This window comes from Astatotilapia calliptera, chromosome 14 (assembly GCF_900246225.1).
Source record: "Astatotilapia calliptera chromosome 14, fAstCal1.2, whole genome shotgun sequence".
Lineage (NCBI taxonomy): Eukaryota > Metazoa > Chordata > Actinopteri > Cichliformes > Cichlidae > Astatotilapia > Astatotilapia calliptera.
In genome coordinates this window covers 20,937,679-20,960,349 of record NC_039315.1, presented here as the reverse complement: position 1 = coordinate 20,960,349, position 22,671 = coordinate 20,937,679, and the positions used below count along the sequence as shown (strand labels likewise).

Sequence of the window (22,671 nt, the reverse complement as noted above, 5' to 3'; positions counted from 1 at the left end):
ATGAGCGAGCAGTTAGTGAGAAGTTTGTTGGTTTTTACTCTGTATTATTCTAGGGTCTCACCTCATAATATAAAGCACCTCAAGGCGACTGTTATTGTGATTTGGTGCTATATAAATGAAAATGAATTGAATTGAATACAAGATTAGAATAGTTAAAACATGAGAAACGATTTATATTAAGGCAAAGCAACGCAGAATGGAAAATAGACAAATGCTTTTACAAATAATTTCTGTCATGCTTCATTTGGCTCCCGAGTAAGTAACAGTAACATCGACCAGGCTCAAAATACAAGGCGGCCACATCACATCCACATGGTTGTGATTGTTTAAAAACACTAATGATTTTATCAACTTGGGAAAGTAAAGTAAAATACAAAATATGGAGAACATATATGTAGTTTTAGTAGTTTAGTAAAAAAAAAAAGGTATTCTAAGTTGCCCGATGAACTACTGAAGGGCATGTTTACTGAGACTCTGAATGTCTACATGACTGTGTGTGCATTAAGTCAACACGACAGTCTCACACCAGTTTATTAAAAGCTTGTGACATTTCAATTTTTTTTTGTTCCTGACCACAGTTTCCTCATATCTACATGTAAACAAAGTAGAAGATTTTTTTGTTTTGTTCTAAGAGAACTACATGACTACATTTTTGCCACTCATGCTATTTTTAATTCAGTTTTATTTATATAAAATCAGTTCATCACAACAGCAATATAAGAGGCGCTTTAACTTCCTTAATAAAACTGCTCTGTTAAGTTTAGCCAGTAAAAGCACTTCAATCATTGTTTGGGTCAAACTACAACCGCTGCCCCTTTTTTCTTTTTCTTTTTTTAAAGACTTGTTGGTTGTCAGGGTGATGCGTCCTCGCTGAAAGCCTCACGACAGCATACGAGCTACAGGCTGCTCAAAGCATAATTCCAACTGAAATACAAGAATTTAAGAGGAATGCTGACTTTAATGGCAGAAAATGTGACAATTCATGTCCGTGTGAATAAAATACAATTTAAAAAAAGTCTTTTCTCTCGTTTTACCACGAGACCAAGCTGGTTAGGAGTGGTTACGCCCACACGCAGAGTGAAGCAGCACAAAGGAGAGAAACTAACATGACTTAAAATGACAGCAAGATTACAGGAGAGAACCTCACACTGAGGTGGAGTTAAATGGGTACATAAATTCACAAGCCTTCTTTTCCTAGCATACGTGCTTTTTCATCCCTGCATTGGTGAATTTGAGTCCAGTGCTATTACTGTTCCTAGTTTGCTCGTTGTGAATTCTGCCGTGATGCAGAAATGATCATTAAAAACTCAGAACCGAGTGTTTGTGAAATGCCTTGAAAAGCCTGAACAAACTGCGCCTCCAATTTATCTTAATAATTTTCAGAAATGTTTTTATCTTCCTGATGAGTAATCTGTAACCGCGCAGTCTGGCAGCTGAGTAATGTGATGGTGTGAAATGAAAGTTAGTCAGTGTTAAGGTTAAGGTTGTCTAACACTTAATGTATTGAATAAATTACACACTGATGACATTTTAATTTAAAGAGGATCCATCACTGCTACTGCGGCACTGCAGCGCTGCGTAGAGATGCAATGAGTTTGTCCGTTTATGATGCGTGTTTAACCTAAAGCAAATACAGTTTCCTACATATTTAATGGTTATCAGAGTCACGTGCGGTTACAATTAAGTTACGAACCAAACCATGCTCATAAAAATTGACGGAGCATTACCATCACTCATGCAGTTACAATGTTGTTTAGAGCTGCACACAGACTCGAGTCGTTTAAAGGCAATATGAATTAAGTGATGATCTCAGCCTAAAGGGGCATTAATGGCGAAGGAGTGGGAAGCTAGCCAGTAGCAGCTGCTAGTGCCCATATAGCAGCAAATGCGTGCTCTGTTGGGGTTCATTGTGTGGTCCCCTCAGCAGATGGGACTACAGTTGTGCTTTCCTGATATGCATGTATAGATGGTTTAGGTTTGGTGATTGCAGGCTTTCTTGTAGTCCAAGCGTAAGAAAAAAAACATTTATTACATTGTTTGAAAGCATTAAATTCATCGTTCTGCTCATTCGGGATATCAATTTTTCAATCTTGTGCAGATTTGTGGTAATAAAGGTAATTATACAGTAATGCAATTTGATCTGATTGGGGGTAGGCGAGGAAGGAAGTCAACAAGGATTGTTCAACGTTGAGCAATTAAATAAAAAGATTTAATAAAAAAAAATAACCAAAAGAGTAGGAATGGTGAAATGAATGGGACTGATAATGAGCTCAGGGAAAAATAAATAAATGATTTGTAGTGTCAGCAAGATGTTTTTATTTAATGGAGTCTTTGAACACATGCATTGTTACTGAATTCAGAGATAATGATGTGTTTTTATAACAGCAGTAAAGATGTGATATATAATCATGCAAGAATCTATTAATTGCTTTAAATTTTGATTAAAGTACCTTTCAGAAAAAAAATGCTACTGGACGTATGGATTAAATTTACGGTAATTTCCTCAGCAGGGAGTGAAGATAGCGACTGAAATTGTTTTCTATTGTCTTAAATATTGAGTGTGGTACTCGAGCAGAGAGGGTGGGGGTTGTACTTTTCATCTGTGCCGCTTTTGAAGCTTCCTCCCCTTGTTCCCTCCCTGAGTTTGTTTTCCGTCTTTTGGAAGTCTAACCAAATATCAGGTATGCTTTGGCAAAGCTCTGTCAGCTTTGTTCCAGCCGAAACCCGAGACTCATTATCAGGGTTGTTTTGGTTTGGGTTTTTTTTTTTGTTTTTGTTTTTTTGTGTGTGTGTGTGTGTGTGTGTGTGTGCTTGACTGCAGATATCTTACCCTTTACTCCACAGTGGTTAATTTATGGGGAAATTAAAATGTTTAGATTTTGTATCAGTGACAACAATGAATCGGCCAGACAAGCCAGCCTCCGTCTGATTAGAAAACGTGTCTTGGTCATTATTTCTCAAGACCGCTGAGGAGACAAAGTGTTTTCTATCAGCAGGGCTTTTGTGTGATTGTCACGCACCATTGTCCTTTAATGCCCTGCATGCATGTTAGTGCAAAGAATGAATGTGAGAGCATGTGTGTACACACACACACACACACACACACACACACACACACACACACACACAGACTTTTAGCCACAGAGCAGCGCCAGCATCTCTTTGTTCCCTTGTCCTTGTGTGAGAAAAGTGCTTTCATAAGCTCCACAGCAGCAGCAACTAGCTAGTAGCATGTTTGACCTTCAGGCTCCTCCAGGTGGCGGCTCAGAGGTACTACACCCCCAGAGATCAGAGCGGACATGAATGCAGCGGTCTGAGCCAGATTCCTTTACTGTCCCCAACGTCATGCTTTTCATCCAGTGACGTAGCGTCAGCTACAGGGGGGATACTATGTGAAATGATGTTGCAGCTCTGCTGTGGTTGTTGGTTTCAGCGTATACTGCAGAATATAATCTGTGAAAAAAAACCTGAAAATACCTCACATACAGTCAGTAGATGGCTTTTTCAATACACAGTGCAAAGCCCCTATCTTCAAAGCTCGTGCTTAAACTGGATAAATATACATAAACTGTCAGCTTTATTGTTTCGATATTCAAATCCCATCAAAAGATGGCAGTCGTCCCCATCTGGTGGATTTTATAGGAAATGCAAATAATGAGATGTGAGGATGAGTGCTAAAAGGGTGAGTCTGTACTCTCTTTGGTTGCTGCTGCTCCCCCTAAACATAGAAACACACACAACAATGAAATGTTTAAGGTATAGAGTTACTCATAAAAACCCAGTGTGAGAGCTCAACTGACTAAAGACAGTGTGGAGAATTCAATCTCATTATTCTAATGTGTTATTGACGTGTAAATAAGAAACTCTCCTAGATTTAAGAAGACCTCTTCTTGGTGAGCTGGTAAATTTATGTTGTATTTCTCTTTTCTTTCGTTGTATAGGATATACTTCAGCAGGAACTCCATACAAAGTGCCCCCCACTCAGTCAAATGGAGCCCCTCCTCCTTATACTCCGACCCCTACCCCGTACCCGACAGCTATGTACCCCATCCGCAGTGCCTACCCTCAGCAGAACCTATACACACAGGTGAGGATGTCTGGAGTGAGTGGAAAATGTTGATGGGGTTTGTTGCTGCAGCTGCTCGGCTGCCATAACCGTTTAACGCAGCCACTCCAGTAAATACATTTGTGCTGCCTGCTCAGTCTGCGTCGTTTTACTCTGTATTAAAAACAATTAGGGCGAAGCGTTTGTGACAGTAAATGGTCTGTCACATGGCTGTTGATTCTCCTCGTTTAAATTCAGAGCACTTATCATGTTCATAGGTAGCTTCTGTTCTGCAGAATTGGACTGTTGAGTGAAAAGCGCATTTCTCCAGCCTACAGGGACACTGTTTGGATACAGAACATGTCACTCTCTACCATCAGCGAGGGCTAAAGAACCCTCTCTTTATTTTCTAATGTCCTTAGACAACCGTGACCTGGATGAATGAAAACACAGACATTTGACGTTGGCTGATTTTTGTTATGGCACACTTTAGCCGGTAGTAACACGCTTGGTTATCCAAAAATGCGGGGAAATAAACATTCGCTATTATTAAATTAGAAAACCGATTGAATTGAACTTGGTTTTGAGATTCAGTCGCACACAATAAAACAACAATAAGGCAATCATGTTGTTGTTTTGTAATTTGGTGCTTTGAAAAGTGCAGTGGAAAGAAGAGACGGCTTCAATTTCTGTCCATTTCAAAGTATTGTGTTTCAGTCTGTTTTGCTTGTTCTTGTAATGCAAAATCACTTGAAGAAGTTTCTTCTGCTAAGATGTTTTGTAATCATTGAAGGTTTTCCGATGTTTTGTCCTGACAGGGAGCGTACTACACCCAGCCAGTGTTTGCCGCTCAGCCACATGTGATCCATCACACCACCGTGGTGCAGCCTAACAGCATCCCCTCCACAGCCCTCTACCCGGCCCCTGTCCCTGTACCTGCTCCTCGCAACAACGGCATGGCTGCCATGGGGATGGTAGCTGGGACAACCATGGCCATGAGCGCAGGTATGAAAGCAACTGTGAACTCTTTCCATGTGGGCCTAATATGGTACCAACATAATAACTGTTCTTCACTCTCGACCATAATTTGTGATGGCTCTACTGGAGGAGACACAAATCCCTTTGGAGCTGTGTCAGGAGGGCATCTGATGTGTTTTTTTGTAGTAATCTTATTATTACGGCACTGATGAAAGCTTTTGAATTTGTTTGCTTAAAAAAAGCTGTAGCATTAATTAAAGGATCGTTTTCTTCATCTTTGCCCCCCGAGAAGGTAAAGAAAAATGAAAATGTGTGATTTTGTTGCCCACCTGTGATGGGTGAAAGTGCAATAGCCCTGATAGTATCTGTGAAGATGGTGCAGGCCAATGCGTGTTGGTGTATTTTAAATGTTTTTAGCAAAGACCCTTTGTTACCTTTTTAGTCCTACCTTAAGTCCCTGGACTTAAAAAAACATTTTATTCTTTATTTTATTGCCTTTTTGCTGCAAAAAAACAAAAAGAAGTGCATGATTGGTAGATGCAGCTCAGGTACAAATTGATTTTGCATCCTTGGTGGTGTTTTCTTTGTGTAGGGACTCTGCTGACAACGCCACAACACCCCCCAATTGGAGCACACCCAGTTACTGTGCCAACCTACAGGCCCCAAGGGACACCTGGGTACAGCTACGTACCGCCTCACTGGTAGAGCCCATCCATCATGTAAGTATCTCCCCTCCTGATGTTTCAGATCCTCCTCTTTAAGATGTTTCTGTGCTCCATCTGGTGGTTCCTCCTTTTCTTCCCCTCCTCTCCACCTTTTCCTTTCCTCATCTCATCCCCGTCTCTCTCGACTTTAACAAACTGCGCTGCCTCGCCATTTTTTTCCCCTTCTTCCCTCAGAGGTCTGAGGCAGTCTTAACTCAATCACCTATGTGTTCCTCTGCTTTTCTTTCCCACCAGATCTGGAGTCCACCATCGTATGCAACTGCTCGAATCTTACCGCGAGCTCCCGTCAGTAATCACGGGAACTCTGCATCTGTCTGCAAGAACAAAACTAAAGTGCAACAGCCACTTTACTATCATTGTTATTATGCGACATTCTCTAACATTTTTACAAAAGCTGCTTTTTCTTTGTTTTCTTTTTCTTTTTTCCTTTTCATCTGCCAACCAATCATTATCTTATTTTGTATTGTTATTTTATTTCATTTCCTCATTTTCCTTTGCTGTGTCTGTCATTGGAACTCCAGAAGGACTCTTGACCAATCACGGGTGTCGAGCGCTCCTGTTACTGTGTTGTGCTGGTGTGTGTATGTGTGCGTGTGTGTGTGTGTGTGTGTGTGTTTCTGCCTGCTGCAACTCAGCTGGCTGGAGAATATTGGGCACTTATTCTTCTTCATCTCCATTGGTCACAAAGACTTATTGACTTATGCTGCCAAATTTTTTAATGACTAGATATCAGCACAGGGTTTCAACACAACTAGGATTTTAGTTTTACAGATTGTTGATTTTTAATGTTCCTTCTTTTTGCTACACTCAGATGAGTTACCTTACTTTGCAGTCTCTCCCCCCAAATTCTTCCTCATCCTTTTTCAGTTTGATCTCGGTCGTCTTCCAGTGTAGCTGTGTCCAGCAGTAGTTTGTCATCCCGGTTGTTACGCCTCCATAGGAGTGCTATGAGCACTGACCAGCCATCACCTGTAATGCTACGCGTCACATTTTTTGTCTGCTTTAGCATTGTACCTAGTACAAACATCATGCTACATACTATGCAGGCTAGTATGTTGTAACACTATCAAAATTTTATCCTAGCTATAGAGGACGTTCCTGGGTGGTTTGGGTCATGTCAGCTTTCTTTCTGTGGTTAGAGTAGGTAAGTACATTTAAAACCTTAAAAAAATACAGCTATACTAACAGTGACAACAGCTTGGACGGTCGTGCACACTTTCTGACACACACACACACACACACACACACACACACACACACACACACACACACACACACACACACACAGGGGCTCCTGTTGTGTTTTGGGAAACACCGTCACTTAGTGGCGCTTATTGTACAGTACCTCCAGTTATGTTTTAGCTGGTGGACACACACACGCGCACACACACGCACACATGGATTTCTGGGGTGTGCATGGGAGACACAGCCAGCAGTGATGGAGTTTAAAGGGATCGGTGGTGATGTCGGAGGAGAGCCGGAAGGAATGAGAACAGTAGACAAGATGACATATTCACAGCTGTCATCTTAAGGCACAAGAGAGTTAAGTTTGTTACTCGCCTGCAAGGAGGTGCACAAACAGACGGCTCTTTTGTGCTGTATGTGATGCACATTGATTTTTCTCACTGTGAATATATCATCTCGTCCTCCTCCTTCCATTTTCCAGACGAGGACTAATAACCAAACGGCCTGCAGATGAGAGCCCAGACTATTGAATTTTTTATTAAATAATGGGCCTGTCAGATAAATATCATTGGATAGATGAATAGAATTCAATCTAGTCCATCCGTCTAAATGTTATGCACATCACAGCCTTCTGATTGGACGCAGTCTGTTAATAATCTGTTCAGCATATAAGGTCCATGTTGCAGCACGGCTTTTTAGTCATGTAGCTTGAAGTGCCCAGTTACGCTTGTATTCACAATTATTTTTTCCACTTCGTTGATTTTAAAGTTAAACAAATTAAAAACAACAACAACAACATGTTTTTTTTTAGTCACACATTAGTTCCCACAGTGCTTCAGCAACTTTGTCATTCTCTCTCCGAAACACTCTGTTTTGGCTCCTGGCTCTTGAAATCTTCACTGTACCCAGACTGTATAAAAGATGAATGGATACTGTGACGTCTCATGTTTGTTTAAGCCCCATTTTGCAAAAGAATGGATGTTACAAGGAGTCGTGGGTCTGACTGGGAAACTGTATTTTATTGGTTTTTGATTGGCAAGTCATTAGCCCATGGGCAAGCAAATAATCATCATTTTAAAAAAATAAAAAAATAAAAAAAATCACCAAGATTTACAGAACAGACTTTTTTGTTCAGTGTGACTCAAAGTGAGTTGATGAGCCTGTGAACTTCTTTAGGACCACAAGTGTTTTTGCAGCCACAGCTATCGCCATCTGCTGGTCTTTAGATAGAATGCAGATTTAAAGGAGTTTGACAATCAAACTTGGTCACATTCATAACTGGATGCTCCTCTAAGAGCCATCAAATACTAACAAACTTTTAGCTTCAGCCAGATTTTCTCATCTCTGAACTTTAATGTCAGGAAATTGAAAATATGACAGTCTTGTTAGATGTTTTTGTGGAATTATTTCACCCATTTCTTCTTGTGTTTTTATGTTAGAAAGAAGAACTTTATTGGTAATTTGTCTACAGTCAAATACAATACAGATCGAGTAAATATTTATACCTGTGCGCCATGCTAAAATGAAACATGTAGGGTTCATTATTGTTGTGGAGACAAATGTAATTCAGCAGAAACTGATCATTTTGTACAAGAACTCAACAAAAAGGTCATAATAGGCGAGTAGGTGGGGTGTTTGTTTGTTTTTTCACTTCTTGGTTTCTAGGCCAAGATTATGGCTGTTACATAGCGACATAGATATGTAACACAAGAAGAGCCTGGGCTATAGCCAAAGCATTTCCATGGCAGTGTTTTCAGGGAGAGAATGACTCCATTCGGTGAGAACATTGGGCTATGTAAGCAAATCTAAACACAGATACGTAATAGCGGCACTTTAAGTCTTTGTGTATTGGTCCTCGTCAGTGTGGGGTAGTCGTGATCGTGGTGGGATTTACTTTTAGGTGAGGCCTGTGGCATTTTTTCAGGATTTACAAGAAGAAAAAAGCTCAAAGGAGAACTTCACATTCCTGTGAGGGTAGATTGGTCTTTTAAAAAAAAGCATTTAGCGCACGGGTATGTGGATGAAGTGGTTTGATATTGCAATAAAATAAGAGGGGAATGCCTCCAACTTTAACGTACAGTAATTATTTTATCAGCATTTTGAATTGATTTTCTTTTTTGGGGGGGTTTAAATAAACAAATGCATATTGTTGTAATCTCTAAATATGGATTCAAGGCTCCGTATGCAGCCGCCTTTCAATAATTATTACAGTTACTGCTAAGAAAAGTAGACATATCAAATTTTTTTGAAGTATTGAATAACATTGTGAGGAAATATTGCACAACATAAGACAAAAAAAAGAAACTTGACTATACTACTATAATTTAATGCTAAGTAACAGGTACCTAGACTTTGTAGTGCAAGACGGAGGAAGAAGCAATTTATATCCTAATTAAAAATAAAACAATAAGGTCGAGTGTTTGAGGTATTCTTAGTCCAGATGTTTGTACACTAGTATGTTAATTCTCAAGAAAATATCGCATAATTCCGCTGTCGGAAGAAAAGCGCCTACGTTTGGGCCCCGTTTTTAAAGCGACTCTTGTATTTTAGCCGATATCAAGTGGGTGTTTTTAGCATGAGAGTGAGGAAATGACGCCGCTTAAGGATCTTGTACATTTTAATTTAAAGCTGGTGAAACTTCACAAGTTCACAAACTACATTTTCTTGCGACAACAGTGATGTTACTCCATTAGGATTTATTTAACCAACCACTACTTTTTGTCAGTATTTCTCAGTTAAATCTTGTTTCCTTTCTTCTTCTTCTTTCCCTATGGTCAATTGAGCATAATGGGTATGCATAATATTCAGGTGTATTTCACTATAGCATTGGATTTCTAAGTTTAAAAAACATGCAGTATATTTATACAGCAAGTGGTACAGTAATGTATTTCTAGCTAAGCATGGTTGCATCAGTGTGGCAGCTACTGTTTGTGCTTTTAATATATATATATATATATTATTTTTTGTTTTTGTTTTACCTCTTCTGCATCTGTCCGCTTCATATCCGTTTCTATAGGAGGGAGTGGAGTTCACACAAGGTCTTTACATAAAACTGTGGGATTTCTTATCACCAGATTCCCATTGAAATTACAGACGTTACGATATGTTACAAAAAAAAGCTAAAAAAGAGGATCGGTGACAGAACTGAAATGGATGCCTTTAGAATCAGTTTTCCTTTTTTTCTGTCCGTTTCTGTTTTGTGGGTTCAAAGAATTGTATTGAATGATGTCTTGAAAACCCTCAGCCTCTGTGCCCTTTGTTCTGTGCCATATTTCACCAGTTGTTGTTCGATAAATATTACTTTGTTCTCCTAAGTGGTGAATTCTGAGTCCTCGTTGCGTCTGGCTTCATGTGAATCTGTTTAGTTTTGGGGTTTTTTCCCATATTGCTGTCCTGTTTCTCACACTGTTGATGCATATTGTCTGCCTGACTCTTAACTTTTGCTCCTCTCCTCTCTGGGTTTACCCCCGTTTTCACTTTGTGCCCACTCGGCATTCCATTACACATCTGGTTTCATCACATTCAGGGATGCAAAATGATGTCGGATCATATATTGTTTCCTCCCGTCTTCACTCTTAGCACTTGTTTTTTGTTTTGTTTTTTAACTCTCATACCTTTCTGTGCCAACCTGCCTAAAGTTTGCATCCCTCACCTCCCCGTCTGAACTGCAGAAGCGATGGTTGTTACATCGACGCCTTTTTAAACACTAGATGTCGCTGGTGACAAAGTCTAATGTGGCATCTGTGTCTGATGGCTTTGAGCCTTTTTAATCATTTGCATGTAAAACTCACAATTAAATGTCACCTTTGAACACTTTCTCAAATTGCTGTAGGTTTATTGGGAGATAGTTTTAGATGTCTGGACAACCAGAACATCACTAAAAATACAGACCTGTATTTTTGACCTTTTTTTTTGATTGTGGAACAAAGTTCAAAAACAAATTATTTTGTTTTAATGTGGAGACCCAGTGAAGAGGCTGGGAACAGTTTCAGTTTTGTTTAGTTTTTTTCCAGAGTGATGAAAGTGCTTCCTCATTTCACTCCATTCCTTGTTTCATTTATTTCAATTTGCACTTACCGTAAGTGAAAATGGGCAGTTGCACACTTTGCAGCGTGAGGGGGGCGGGTGTGCAAACTTGTCTTAACCGTGACTCTGCTTCACCGCGTCATCCGTCAACCTGTAGATTTCCAAACCTTTTTTGCTTTTATTTTCTTTCTTTTTTTTATCTTGACAGTGAAAATGTGACTAGAAGCATTTCATAACACCTATCCTCTCTTCCATTTCCCCTCCCCTTCTCTCTCTTTTTTTTTTTTTTGTTGTTTTTTGTTTTTGCCTTGCAGTTGCAAAGTCTTAGTTTTTCACAAGTATAAACTAAAACACTACTATCAAAGTGAATAGTAGGCTCTTAAATGTCTTCAATGTTCTGCCGCAGCTTTTTAATTTCAACTTGTCAGAGATATCTCTTAGTTTGATTTGACACTAAATGTGATGCAAAAAGTGGAAATTCCTTGTCTTCCAAAAAAAACAACAAAAAAACAAAAGAAGAAGAAAAAAAAAAACTGCTTGCATCCCTCTGGATCAAGTACGATGAACAACCCCATCTTTGGAAGTTTTAGTTTGGTACCCAGTTTGCACATGCTATGGTATATCTGTTACCGTAAGGTTGTGTTTGAAACTGAAGCCCAACGTCTGTTCAGCGTTGAGAGAAGTGAATTGTATGTTAGCTATTTGGTCCAGAGTGAAGGACCTGCGTCAGGCTTGTGATATGAAGTGTAAATCTGTTTTCTTTTTTTTTTCTTTTTTAAATTTCCTCTTTTTTTTTTTTTTTTTTTTTATTATTGTTTTTTTTTTTGTTGTTGAGGGTTTTGTTTTGTTTTGTTTTTTTAAAAGATCAGTTAGTGATCTTAGTACTATAACTAAGCCAAGTTTGTAATTGTATATTTACTGTAAAATGTAGAACATTGAATAACTATTAAAATTTTCCTATAAAAGGAAGACTTATTGTGTGTGTGTGGCCTTTTTTTTCCTGGTTGTGTTGTCATGATATAATTTTTTTTATTGTTGGGTATATTTTATAAAACACTGTTTTTTGAGATTCATCAAAATATGCACAAAGAGAGAAATCAAGTCATAAACCCTCACCTAATTCTAGTGTTTTATTCATCATAACTTTAGCAGGTCTTAACATTACGTAAGTACAACCTCAGATGAAAGCCATAAAACTACGTACGCCCTTACTGATTCTATAGTAATTAGGAGGGTAATTAACTGCCACATGCTTCTAATCAAGTCCACTCATCAAATATGAGCACAACTAGAAACGCAGAAGTTTTGGCAGTTTGCTGGCCTGAAGCATTTAGGTGTGTCACAACAGTGCCAAGCAGGAAAGATGGCAGCAATGGAAGCAATTGTTGCTGTGTGTTAGTCTGGGAAGAGTTTTAACGTCATTTCCCAACAATGTTTTTTTTTTTTCTTTGCCGCCTGTCCCATTTGGTTCTTTAGCCATCAGAATTGTTGTCTGAAGACCAACAAGGATACCCAATGGATTTACTTTGCCAAATGGATCATCGTGGCATTGCCGTATTGGTCCATTTGGTCGATCTTTGTTTTTATTATTTATTATATTTTATTTTCAGATGTTACAGACGGGACAGACATGAGTGAGAGATAGGAAAGGGAGAAAGAAAGAGGAAGGAAAGGAAAAACAGAAGGGGAGAGGGACAGTGAGAAAGGGGGGGAGAAAAAAAATAAAAATCTCCTGGATCACCTGTTGAGAGAAGAATAGAAAACAAGCAAAAAAAGACAAAAAAAAACAAAGCAACATACTAAACACAACACCATCGCATTAATCTAGCTAAGTGTAAACAGCAGTAAATACTAAATATTCAATGTTGTTGTGCAGCACGCAGGACAGATGTGCTTCGAAGTAGCAGCCAAGAAAGGTGTAATTTGGGTCTACGAGCAGTGAACACCCGTGTGCATACCTGTGTGGATCAGCGCGCTTGTATTCCAAAGGCTTCTCCATGTAACGATCTGCTAGGGAGTGTGGGGGGGCCACAGCCCCGTCCTCCAGGGTGTGAAGCAGGTATGGAGGAGATCAAAACTCCAGACATCCAGAGGCCCCCAGAACACAAGAAACCATGGAAGACCAACAGAGGGGCAGCCGCGCCACTGTCCCAGAAAGAGCTGAGGAGAGTCCCAGATGAGGGTTCACTCAGCAGCCGCGGAGCAGAAGCCAGGGGGAGTTGCAGTGACGCGCCCGTGAGCTCCGCCGGCCGCCAGCTGTGCCTGAGTGACCGAGCCCCAGGCCGAGAGGCCGGGGGCACCCCACCCCCGAAGGGGCCCGAGCAAGCCCCAGGCTCCAGGCCCCGATAAGCGGCCGCCAAGGAGTGAGCCGGTGTGTACCTGGACGCCCACCCCCAGACACAAGGAACCACCAACGCACCGACACCTGAGGGAGTCCGCCACCGGCAGGGGAAGTGGTGGTAGGTGGAGATAGGCCTCCAAACCTTGGAGGGCCTGAGGTGTCCCCAGAGAGGTGGCGTCTGATACCCAGCCTGACATATAGACACAGACATACAGGCACACACAGACACAAACATCCATTCCCACCCTCATGCTCTCATATGCACTCACTCCACACTCAACCAACGTGGAGACAGACATAAAGAGACGCTGTACACACGATCACGATCACACTCCCCCAAGCGTACTCTACAAACCGGGTCTAGGTACCCTTGCCCCTGGAGGGGGGAACTGCACCCAGACCCAGGTGGTGTTTCCCAACAATGTTAAGTCCATCATTCACAAGCGCAAAACATTCAAGACAGTTGCAAGTCTTTCCAGTCCCAGCAAATTCACTACTTCCAGTTTTCCAAAACCCCATAAACCACAAAATGCTCAATTAAAAAACAAAAGCAGAACAAAAACAAATTGTATGTGAAAAAATGTTTATCTTGTGTATGCAGATTGCAGGCAGTGAGCAAGAGCTTCTTCATTTAGAATGAGTATGATTTATGAATTGGAGAAGTGAAGTGCAGATGTTTGGTCTTAATGCACAAATTTCTCATACCAGCTGTCAAGCACAGTGGTGGAGAGGTGATGATTTGGGCTTGCTGGGCACCTTCATTATTTCAACCATGAACTTCTCTGTAAATCAAAGTATTCTAAAGTCAAATATGAGGCAACTTAAGCCAGCTAAAGCTTGGCTTAAGTTAGGAGATGGAGCAGAACAATGACGCATCAACAAATGCCTGCAAAACCTCAATGAACTGAAGCAACATTATTATATCCCCCATGATAATCTTAGAGGCTGATTGGCTTAGTTATTGCTAGAGGTGGTTGTACAAGCTGTTGTATTATGGGATGCACTCAGTTTTTCACACACTGCTGCATTTTAACCTAAAATGCTAAATAAATGCGTTACAGGTCATGTGTTGTTCATCTGATCGTTCATCACCAGATCGTTTTTTCTCGTACGTCCTGTTGTATCACACCTTACAACTAAAAAGAGGGTGTGTTTTCTTTATGACTGTATTTCTCTGCATGTCCAGGCAGACAAAAAGAAGGAAAAAACCCCCACCTGCTTATGTTTCTGGAAATTTTCTCCTAAATTGGAGTAATGGGTGACGATCTAGCTCGCTTTGTTGTACTAAGCTCTGGGTGTGACGTTTTCTAGCTGTAGATGTCTGCATGTGAACAAAACTAATCTTTGTCTTACTATACTTCCCATTTCTATTGTGTAACTCCTCAAGTTAAAAATGGAAATGCACAAAATTGTAGCCATAATAGCAAATAGTGCATTGTACCTTCTGTTTTTATCATTAATTTCTCCTTTTCGTTTTGTCTTGATGCTTTTTTCCCCCTCCCACAAAAGTACCTTCAAAAAAGTGGAAGAATGAGGATGCGTTATTTCCCGTGTAGCAAAAAAAAAAAAAAAAAGAGATAGTGAAAGAATACTCAACTCTTTCACTTCTCTGTAAGCCCACAGAGATCTGACTGGCTTGAGCAATACAACCACCAGTCAGGCGTGCACTGAGCAAACACTGACACCTCTTTTATGCACAATGCCCCACCAAACACACACACAAGGCCTTGAGTAATAAGTGCACAAGGGGAAAAAAAGATGTGTCAAAATATATTTGGGCTTTAATGGTAATGATCACGGTGGCCATTGCAAATCCAAATAACTGATGCCTTATTAGGAATGTTGATTCCATCTTCCTCTGCATGGACCTTTGCAGGATTGAGCAACAATCCAGAGAAAGTGGAGTGGAGATTTGTCACAGCTTTGTCTCTCCTCTTCCTGGAGAGAAACACTTGCATACTTGTCTCACGCATGCATTTATGAGTTTCTTTATTTATCACTATTTATTAAGGGAAGAAAGATGTCAGAACATACTTGGATTCTAAGTTTCCAAGATTCCCCCGGTCATAAATTGTGAATTAACTTAAATTAACCACACTTTATGAGAACTTGAGTTTAATTTCACTTGCCATATCCATGTCTGATTATTGCCAGACCTGTAAAATCAAGAAATCATTGAAACAGAACCTGCCTGACAAAGTGAGGTGGGCTAAAAAAAAAAAAATCTTAAAAAGCAGAAAACTGTCCTACAGTCTTTAAGAAATGAAGTCAGTGTTGTCTGTTAGTCCAGAAATGTGTACAAAGCCACTTCTACGTCTTTGGGAGTCCAGCAAATCAAAGTGAGAGGCTTTATCAACACATGGAGAAAACCTGGAACAGTGGTGAACTTTGACTCCACCCATCAAGGAGACATCTAAAATACATCTAAAGAACTGCAGACCTTACTCATTAGTTGTTACTCTGACAGTTAAGGTGAGTTCTTAACTCAACAATAAGAAGGAGACTAGGAACTTGAACTTTGGTGGTAATGCTCTAGGGCTGCTTTGATGCTTCAGACCTGGATGACTTGCTGTAATTGATGGAACCATGAATTCCGCTCTCTCGACCAAAGTTCCTCCACAGCTGTGTGAAAGTCCCATTGCCAGTTATCACAATTTTTTTTAAGGTTATCTTTGTCTAATATTAAAATCTGATTGACAATCCGAAACATGTATATGTGACAAATATGCAAAACACTAAGAAATCAATAAATTTGGTTTGCATACTCCACTGTGTAGAATATGTTGTGCAAAAAACATATAAAGACTGTTTGTTTCTCATAAGCACTTTAAACAAGCCTAAATCGTAAGGTTTTAGTTGTTCTTCTGACATGTTAAAATACTGACTTTACAGCTGAAGTGGATTCACTGTACAGGTGATTCCTCGTGCTCAGGATTTCATGCACTCTCTGTCGAGCAGGCTCTAAAAAACCCACCGTGCAGGTTCGCACCTGAAGTGATCATTTATTTTAGTGATGCTCTTTGTTCCCGATTAAAGTAATTCTTCCAAGTTAATTCAGTCTTACATCTTCAAAACTTTCGTGCTTCTCTTTCATCTGCTTCCAGTTCAAAGGGACAGCTCACAGCTAAATCAAATAAAGTATCTGCTGGCTTGGAGACCAGTGTTGGAGACTGTTTGCTTTATCTTCAGTGTAATGACACCTGATGGCACCTTGTTGTGCTCAAATTGCTATAAATGTAAAATCCACTATATGAGTGAGGTACGGTTTTCGTGGGACGAAAAATAGAGAAGAAATCTGTAACTTTAATTTTGGGGATGAGGTGTTCTTTTAATATACTTTGATTTCTTATTTAATGAGAACTACTTACCAAATATCAGCAGTATTAATATCAATGCTTGTATTGATATTTAATCGATACAAGTTCAACAAGGTCAAGGTAACTTTATTTATACCCATAGGCAAGGTAAATTTGCTTTACAGAAAAAATGACAGCATTTGGCATCCCTTTAAAAACACACATACCTAGTAAAGATATAAACCTCACTGTGGCACATATATAGTAATTTCAATATTTCGAATCAAAAACAATTCTTATTTAATTCAGTGACAGCAACGGGAACAAAGATTTGTCCTGCATCTCGGAAATAGAAACCTCCGTCCTGAGGGAAGAAGCTGAAATTCACCCCTTAGAAGATGGGAACCATTTTTAAGGATTGATAAAGCCATCCTCTACCTGCTTAGAGTACAGGGAGGCTAAACAAGACTGTGGCTCACCTATCAGACGACTGGACCATCTCACTATCTGATTTAGAGAGTTTTTCTCTGTGACAGAGGTCTGACCAAACCATGCCACCAAACAACCGGATAAAACAGACTCAATAAAAGAACGATAAAACAAAGTTACAATTTTTTGGTCAATGTGGAAATGAGCACGTTTCCTAAGACAATAAAGGTGTTTTACAAACTGATTTGCAATTTTGATCAAAGTTCAGTTTTTCATTGATTATGGTCCCAAGATATTTATATGATTGTACTTGCTCTATTTTCTGACCTTTAATTAAAGTGACTGCGTGCCCATTTTGTTGTTTCCTAAAATCAACAACCATATCTTTTGTTTTAGATATGTTCTGCTGGAGATAAGACTCCTCCCACCACTGAACAAAGTCATCAATGACTGGACCGTGGTTAGTTTCACCCTCTTTCAGTAAGCTGACAATAACAGAGTCATCTGCATATTTAATAATGACCCTGTTTTCATGTCTGCTCTGACACATATTTGTATAGAGAATGAATAATAAAGTGAGATAAGACACACCCTTGAGGTGAACCTGTGGAGGAGAACACTGGGTCAGACAGAATCCCATTTATTCTCACTCTTTGTGACCTGTCAGTTAAAAAAATCTAAAATCCAGCCCACCAGGTTTTTTCTGATTTCAAACTGTTCTAAAAGTCTTTTAATTAAAATATGGGGCTGTATTGTATTAAAAGCCGGAGAAAAATCAATGAAAAGAAGTCTTGCAAAAGTCCCTGTACTCTCTACATGTTTAAGAATCAGATTTAGTAAAGTCAAAAGTGCGTCCTCCACTCCTCTGTTGGGCCTATATGCAAACTGTATGGGATCCAGCTGATGTTCAGCCTCTTTCATAATCACATTTCTGATGATTTTTTTCAGACACTTTCATTACAACTGAAGTGAGGGCAACAGGCCTGAAGTCGTTTAGAATTTTTGGACGACTAGATTTAGGGACAGGAACCACGACTGCTTCTTTCCAAAGAGAGGGCACATGTTGTGTTTGCAAGGATTGATTAAAAATAACCTGAAATATAGGACTGAGTTCGTCAGCACAAGATTTAATTAGGTGGCCACTAATATTATCAGGACCCTGGCTCTTGTTCGCATTGACTGTATGAAAGGCCTTTTTGACATCACTGAGTTCAATGATAAAGTGCTGAGTATCTCTCAGTTTCTGTTTCAGTTCCAAAGTATCCTGGCTAAAATCAGAAGAACTAAAATGAGCATAAAACATATTTAAAGCATTTGCAAAATCTCTGTCTGAATTAAAACCATCTAAAAAGATCTGACTGCTGCTCTGGGGATTTTGAAACCCCGCTATGGTTTTCATACAAGTCCAGGCAGACCCAAAATTTTTTGCAGCAAAAAACAAGACTGGCATTTTGTTTCTACCCTCCAAGTTTAGATCCATGTTTTAAAACATTTAATACATGGATCTCTCAGTCCTCGATAACTCATCGCCAATTGTTTCAGAAAGCAGCAGCAAGGCTGCTAACGAAAACTAGCAGCCGTCACATGTTCCACCAATCCTTGCATCCGTTCACTGGTTTCCAGTGGAATTCAGAATCCACTTTAAAGCTGTGTTATTAACATTTAAAGCTCTGCATATTGCAGAGCTTCTAATACTTTGTCGATGTAGTTGGCCTCTCCGATCGTCTAACTGTCCCTCACTCTAAATTTAAAACCAGAGATGATCGTGCTTTTAGAGGTTGTAGCGCCCAAACTGTGCAGCCTTCCTCTGTCCATCCGGTCAGCTGACTCTGATGAAAACTCATTTTTATAGCTTATCGTTTCCTTAATCCGTTCCCCTTGATTTTTGGCCGTAGTTTGAGACCATGCGGTGTGTAGGAATAAATGCCTGTCTTTATGGCTGTGTGTCTGTGTGTTTTTAACATGTGCACTTATCGTTAGTATGTGACTTTTATTTGAACTGTGACGTACTTTATAACTGTGGTTTGAAAAGTGAAAAGTTAATATTGTGATTATATGCTTCAAATAATTCATCAAAGTTAATACACTGTTCTTGAAGTATGCACCAAACTGCACATATCTCCCAATTATTTTTGTTGCTTCTTGGATTTGAAACAGAAGTTACAACCTAGCAAAACCAGACAGAGGTTTTATTAAAAGCTTTCTGTTTCTCTCTTACAGCTTCAGGTTGTAACTAGACTAATTTTTCTTTGTGAAAGAAGATAGCTGAGTGGCAATGCAATTAAACCTCTCATGTGAAGGAAAACAATGCGATACTGTGAACAGAAAGGTTCCAGTGAAAATATCTCATGGGAGAAACAAAGGTGTAAAATGCTTGTTATATGAGTCATCCACCAGAGATATTTTTTACACATAATTCTCCCCTCAAAGGGAGATGCAATCATTTCCAAATTTTACGTGATGTTAGATATCAACAACAGCTTTTCATTTTGGTGGAGGTTGGGTCAAAGTCAAGGTCGCACCAAATGTAAAAATCAGTAAAAACTTGTAAACCCACAATTACCTGCAATATTTTATGGATCTTCTTCAAACTTCACAACAGTATAGCACAGTGGTGCATGCCTTGAATCTATGAAATGCTGTGCAGTATTTCTGGTGAGAGTGAAGTTCAGATGTTTTGAGCCATGCTGTCACACCTCCAAGCTTAAACCTACTGCCTCTTTCAATTATTACGAAATGTGTCGTCAAAGTTTTGAGCAACTTCTTTTTAAAGGGAAATGAGCTATTCTTCTCTGTCTTTCACACGTCTGGATTTCAACATGACAAATGAGCTCATTCGGAGAGACGTCCGCTGGACGCGAGTCAGCGGCGACATGCTCTTGCTGACCATTTAAACATCGAATCGTCTAAGTGACTTTTTAGTATTTAACGTATTCACTTAATCAGTGGCAGGGAGACTCAATCCTTCATTTCAGCTTTGGCTTTTGTTGATGTTACGTCTCTTATGTTTGCAACAGTCCTACAGAAATGTAGTACCCTGAAAAACAGCCTGTGATTCAGTAGCTTATAGAACCACTTTAAGCAGCAATAACTTAAGACTGGTTTATTTGCTTATGAGCCTCAGTCTCTCACATTGATGTGAAGGGATTTTGGCTCACTCTTCTTTACCAAGTTTCTCCATTTCATTGAGATTTGCAGGGAATTGTTTATGCACAGCTCCCTCGGGTCTTTCCACACACATTTAACACGGGTTGAGGTCTGGACTTTGAGTGGACTGCAACACCTTGTTTCAGATTTATTCCTGAGGATTGTTGTCCTGTTGCACGTCTCAAATGTGGCCCAAGCTTTATCTATCAGACAGATGCATACATTTGAATCAAGAATGCTTTGGTATACAGAGGAATTGATGGTCAACTCGTGGTGCTGTGGCTGCAAAACAAACCCAAATCTTCACCCCTCCAACAATATGCTTGACAGTTGGTATGAGGTGTTTGTGCTGATACGCTGTGTTTGTTGTCTCCAAATGCAGCGCTGTGCATTATGGCCAAACATCTGTACTTTTTCCAAACTTAAGCAATGCTACCACGTTGCTTGTAGTGTGAAGAGCCTTTCTCCTGCCTGCTCATCCAAAAAAGTCATACTTGTTCAGCCTGTTTTTGATTCTATCGTCATGAACTTTAACATTTAACATGCTAACTGAGGCCTGGAGATTCTGAAGATATTGGATTGTTTGCAGGTTCTAAAGATTTTCTGCAGTCTGAGCATTGCTTCTCTGACCTTCAGGCGAATCTGATGGGAAGATCATGGTTTTAATGCAAAATACAAACTTCTGCTTTCATGGAATTTTTCACACTTGTGGTTGATGAATTATTCAAGTGCACTTCATTAGCAGCACTTGGCTGTTACTTACCCTCTTAATTCCTTTGGAAGTGGTAATGGTGTACTTAGTTTTTCACAGGACAGCATAAAGTTCTGTGATAGCATGACTGTATTTTTTTCCAGCAAGAAAATATTTTTAATTCATGTATAATTTTTTTAATTGAACGTACTATCTAAGCCTTTTGCAGATTCAGCATACCCCAACTGAGATTTATGATTTTGTGGCAGGATGATGGCAGTCAATTTTGAACATAATGGGGTTTTTTTAATTTTTTTCATGCCTTTTTATCTTAATATAAGACAATCCACATGTTCTGTTTATTTGTTTGGGTAAACCTGCAGTCAACTGAGACTGAAAAAGTCACTTGGATAAGTGACGAAACATGAAAAGAACGCATGAAGAGAATCAACTTTTTGGGATTTTCTTACCTGGATAATCGAGTATGCATCAACACATCCTTACTGTACGTTTCCTGTGACTGCCACAACATGTAAACATTCAACCCCAATACTGTGGTTTAAAATTTGCATGGCTTGAATACACCCTGACAAAAGAGTCTTCTTCCTCTCCAGTTTTGTAAATGAACAGAGGGAAATCTGGCTTCACAAATACAGAGGAGAGTGACTCGAGAACACAAGAATGAGCACGTCGTTCTTTCCTTATCACTACAGTGACATATTTTTCCACAATATCGGATTATAGCCAAAATGAGTTTTAACAGAGAGAATAGATATGAACGCCATGAAGAAGGAATCCATGTGGGCGTGACCCACCAGCCACAACACCTGAGACAAAAGTACATAATGGGACTTTTTGGGTGATAACAGAGTCCAGCTTGACAAAACAGACATTGGAACCTGGTTCAAGTGCCTAAAACAACAATTTGCACAAAGACTGGTAAATACATGCATGATAATTTAGCGTTTTCTGCTTTGTTTTTCTGTTCCTTATTTTAAGTCTTTGCTGTTTCTTGTACTTAGTTACCTATTTATATACTTGTTATCAATTATACAATCATTGATTACATAGTTGCACTGAAAGTTTATCTTCTTCTTCGTCTTATCTTCTGCTTCATCCTGTGGTGGAACATATTGTTACAAGAATAACTTTAGCCTTTATGCACTTCCTATTTCTTCCTGTGTCATCTTTGGGTTATAGCGATGACAAAGCTACACATCAGCATATTTTTTAAAACAATACTTTTCACATGAAACACACATAAGTTGACTTGTAATCAGCCAATGAAAACCAGGTTCACTGTCTCAATATGTGGAACTAGGGACAAAAAGAAGTGAGAGCCACTGGTCACTTTGGAGCTTTGCCAAATTTATATCCAAACTTCGACACACTCAGTGGGAGGCATCTTATCTTTTATGATGACAACCTGGTGCTGAGCAGGACACAGCAATGTTTACAATGGCACAATAGAATTAACCAATAAACCTCATAGAAGTTCAAACAAAAATGATAAGAAGTGACACCTCCAGTCATGTCCTGTCACTCTTTTTAGTACAGACCAAACACCCGCCATTGAACTCAGTGAGCTGCAAACACACTCAAAGGTGCTGGACTATGGCAAGTTCTCTGGTTGAAGCCCTTATAATGTTAGAATTTTCCTCCTGGGAATTAACTGTTGCTTAAACATGGTTACCTGCAGTTAAACATTCACTGCTGTGAACAAGCTTTTGCCCCTTTTGTGATTTTTTTTTTCCAGATTTGTCACATTCACATGTTTCAGCTCATCCAGCTAATTATAGTATTACACA

General features: G+C 39.5%; 1 protein-coding gene across 2 annotated transcripts in view; it reads left to right on the top strand.

The window, feature by feature from the left end:
• The window catches only part of fam168a (family with sequence similarity 168 member A), a 45,615-nt gene extending 33,862 nt beyond the window's left edge, over positions 1 to 11,753 (top strand). For both annotated transcript variants that reach the window (XM_026191729.1, XM_026191728.1), the window contains 4 exons: positions 3,942 to 4,087; positions 4,864 to 5,050; positions 5,616 to 5,742; positions 5,983 to 11,753. In XM_026191729.1, the coding sequence (XP_026047514.1) occupies positions 3,942 to 4,087; positions 4,864 to 5,050; positions 5,616 to 5,728 (446 nt within the window). In that variant the 3' untranslated portion in view covers positions 5,729 to 5,742; positions 5,983 to 11,753. The remainder of the gene's footprint in view (positions 1 to 3,941; positions 4,088 to 4,863; positions 5,051 to 5,615; positions 5,743 to 5,982) is intronic.
• Positions 11,754 to 22,671: the final 10,918 nt, after the last annotated feature.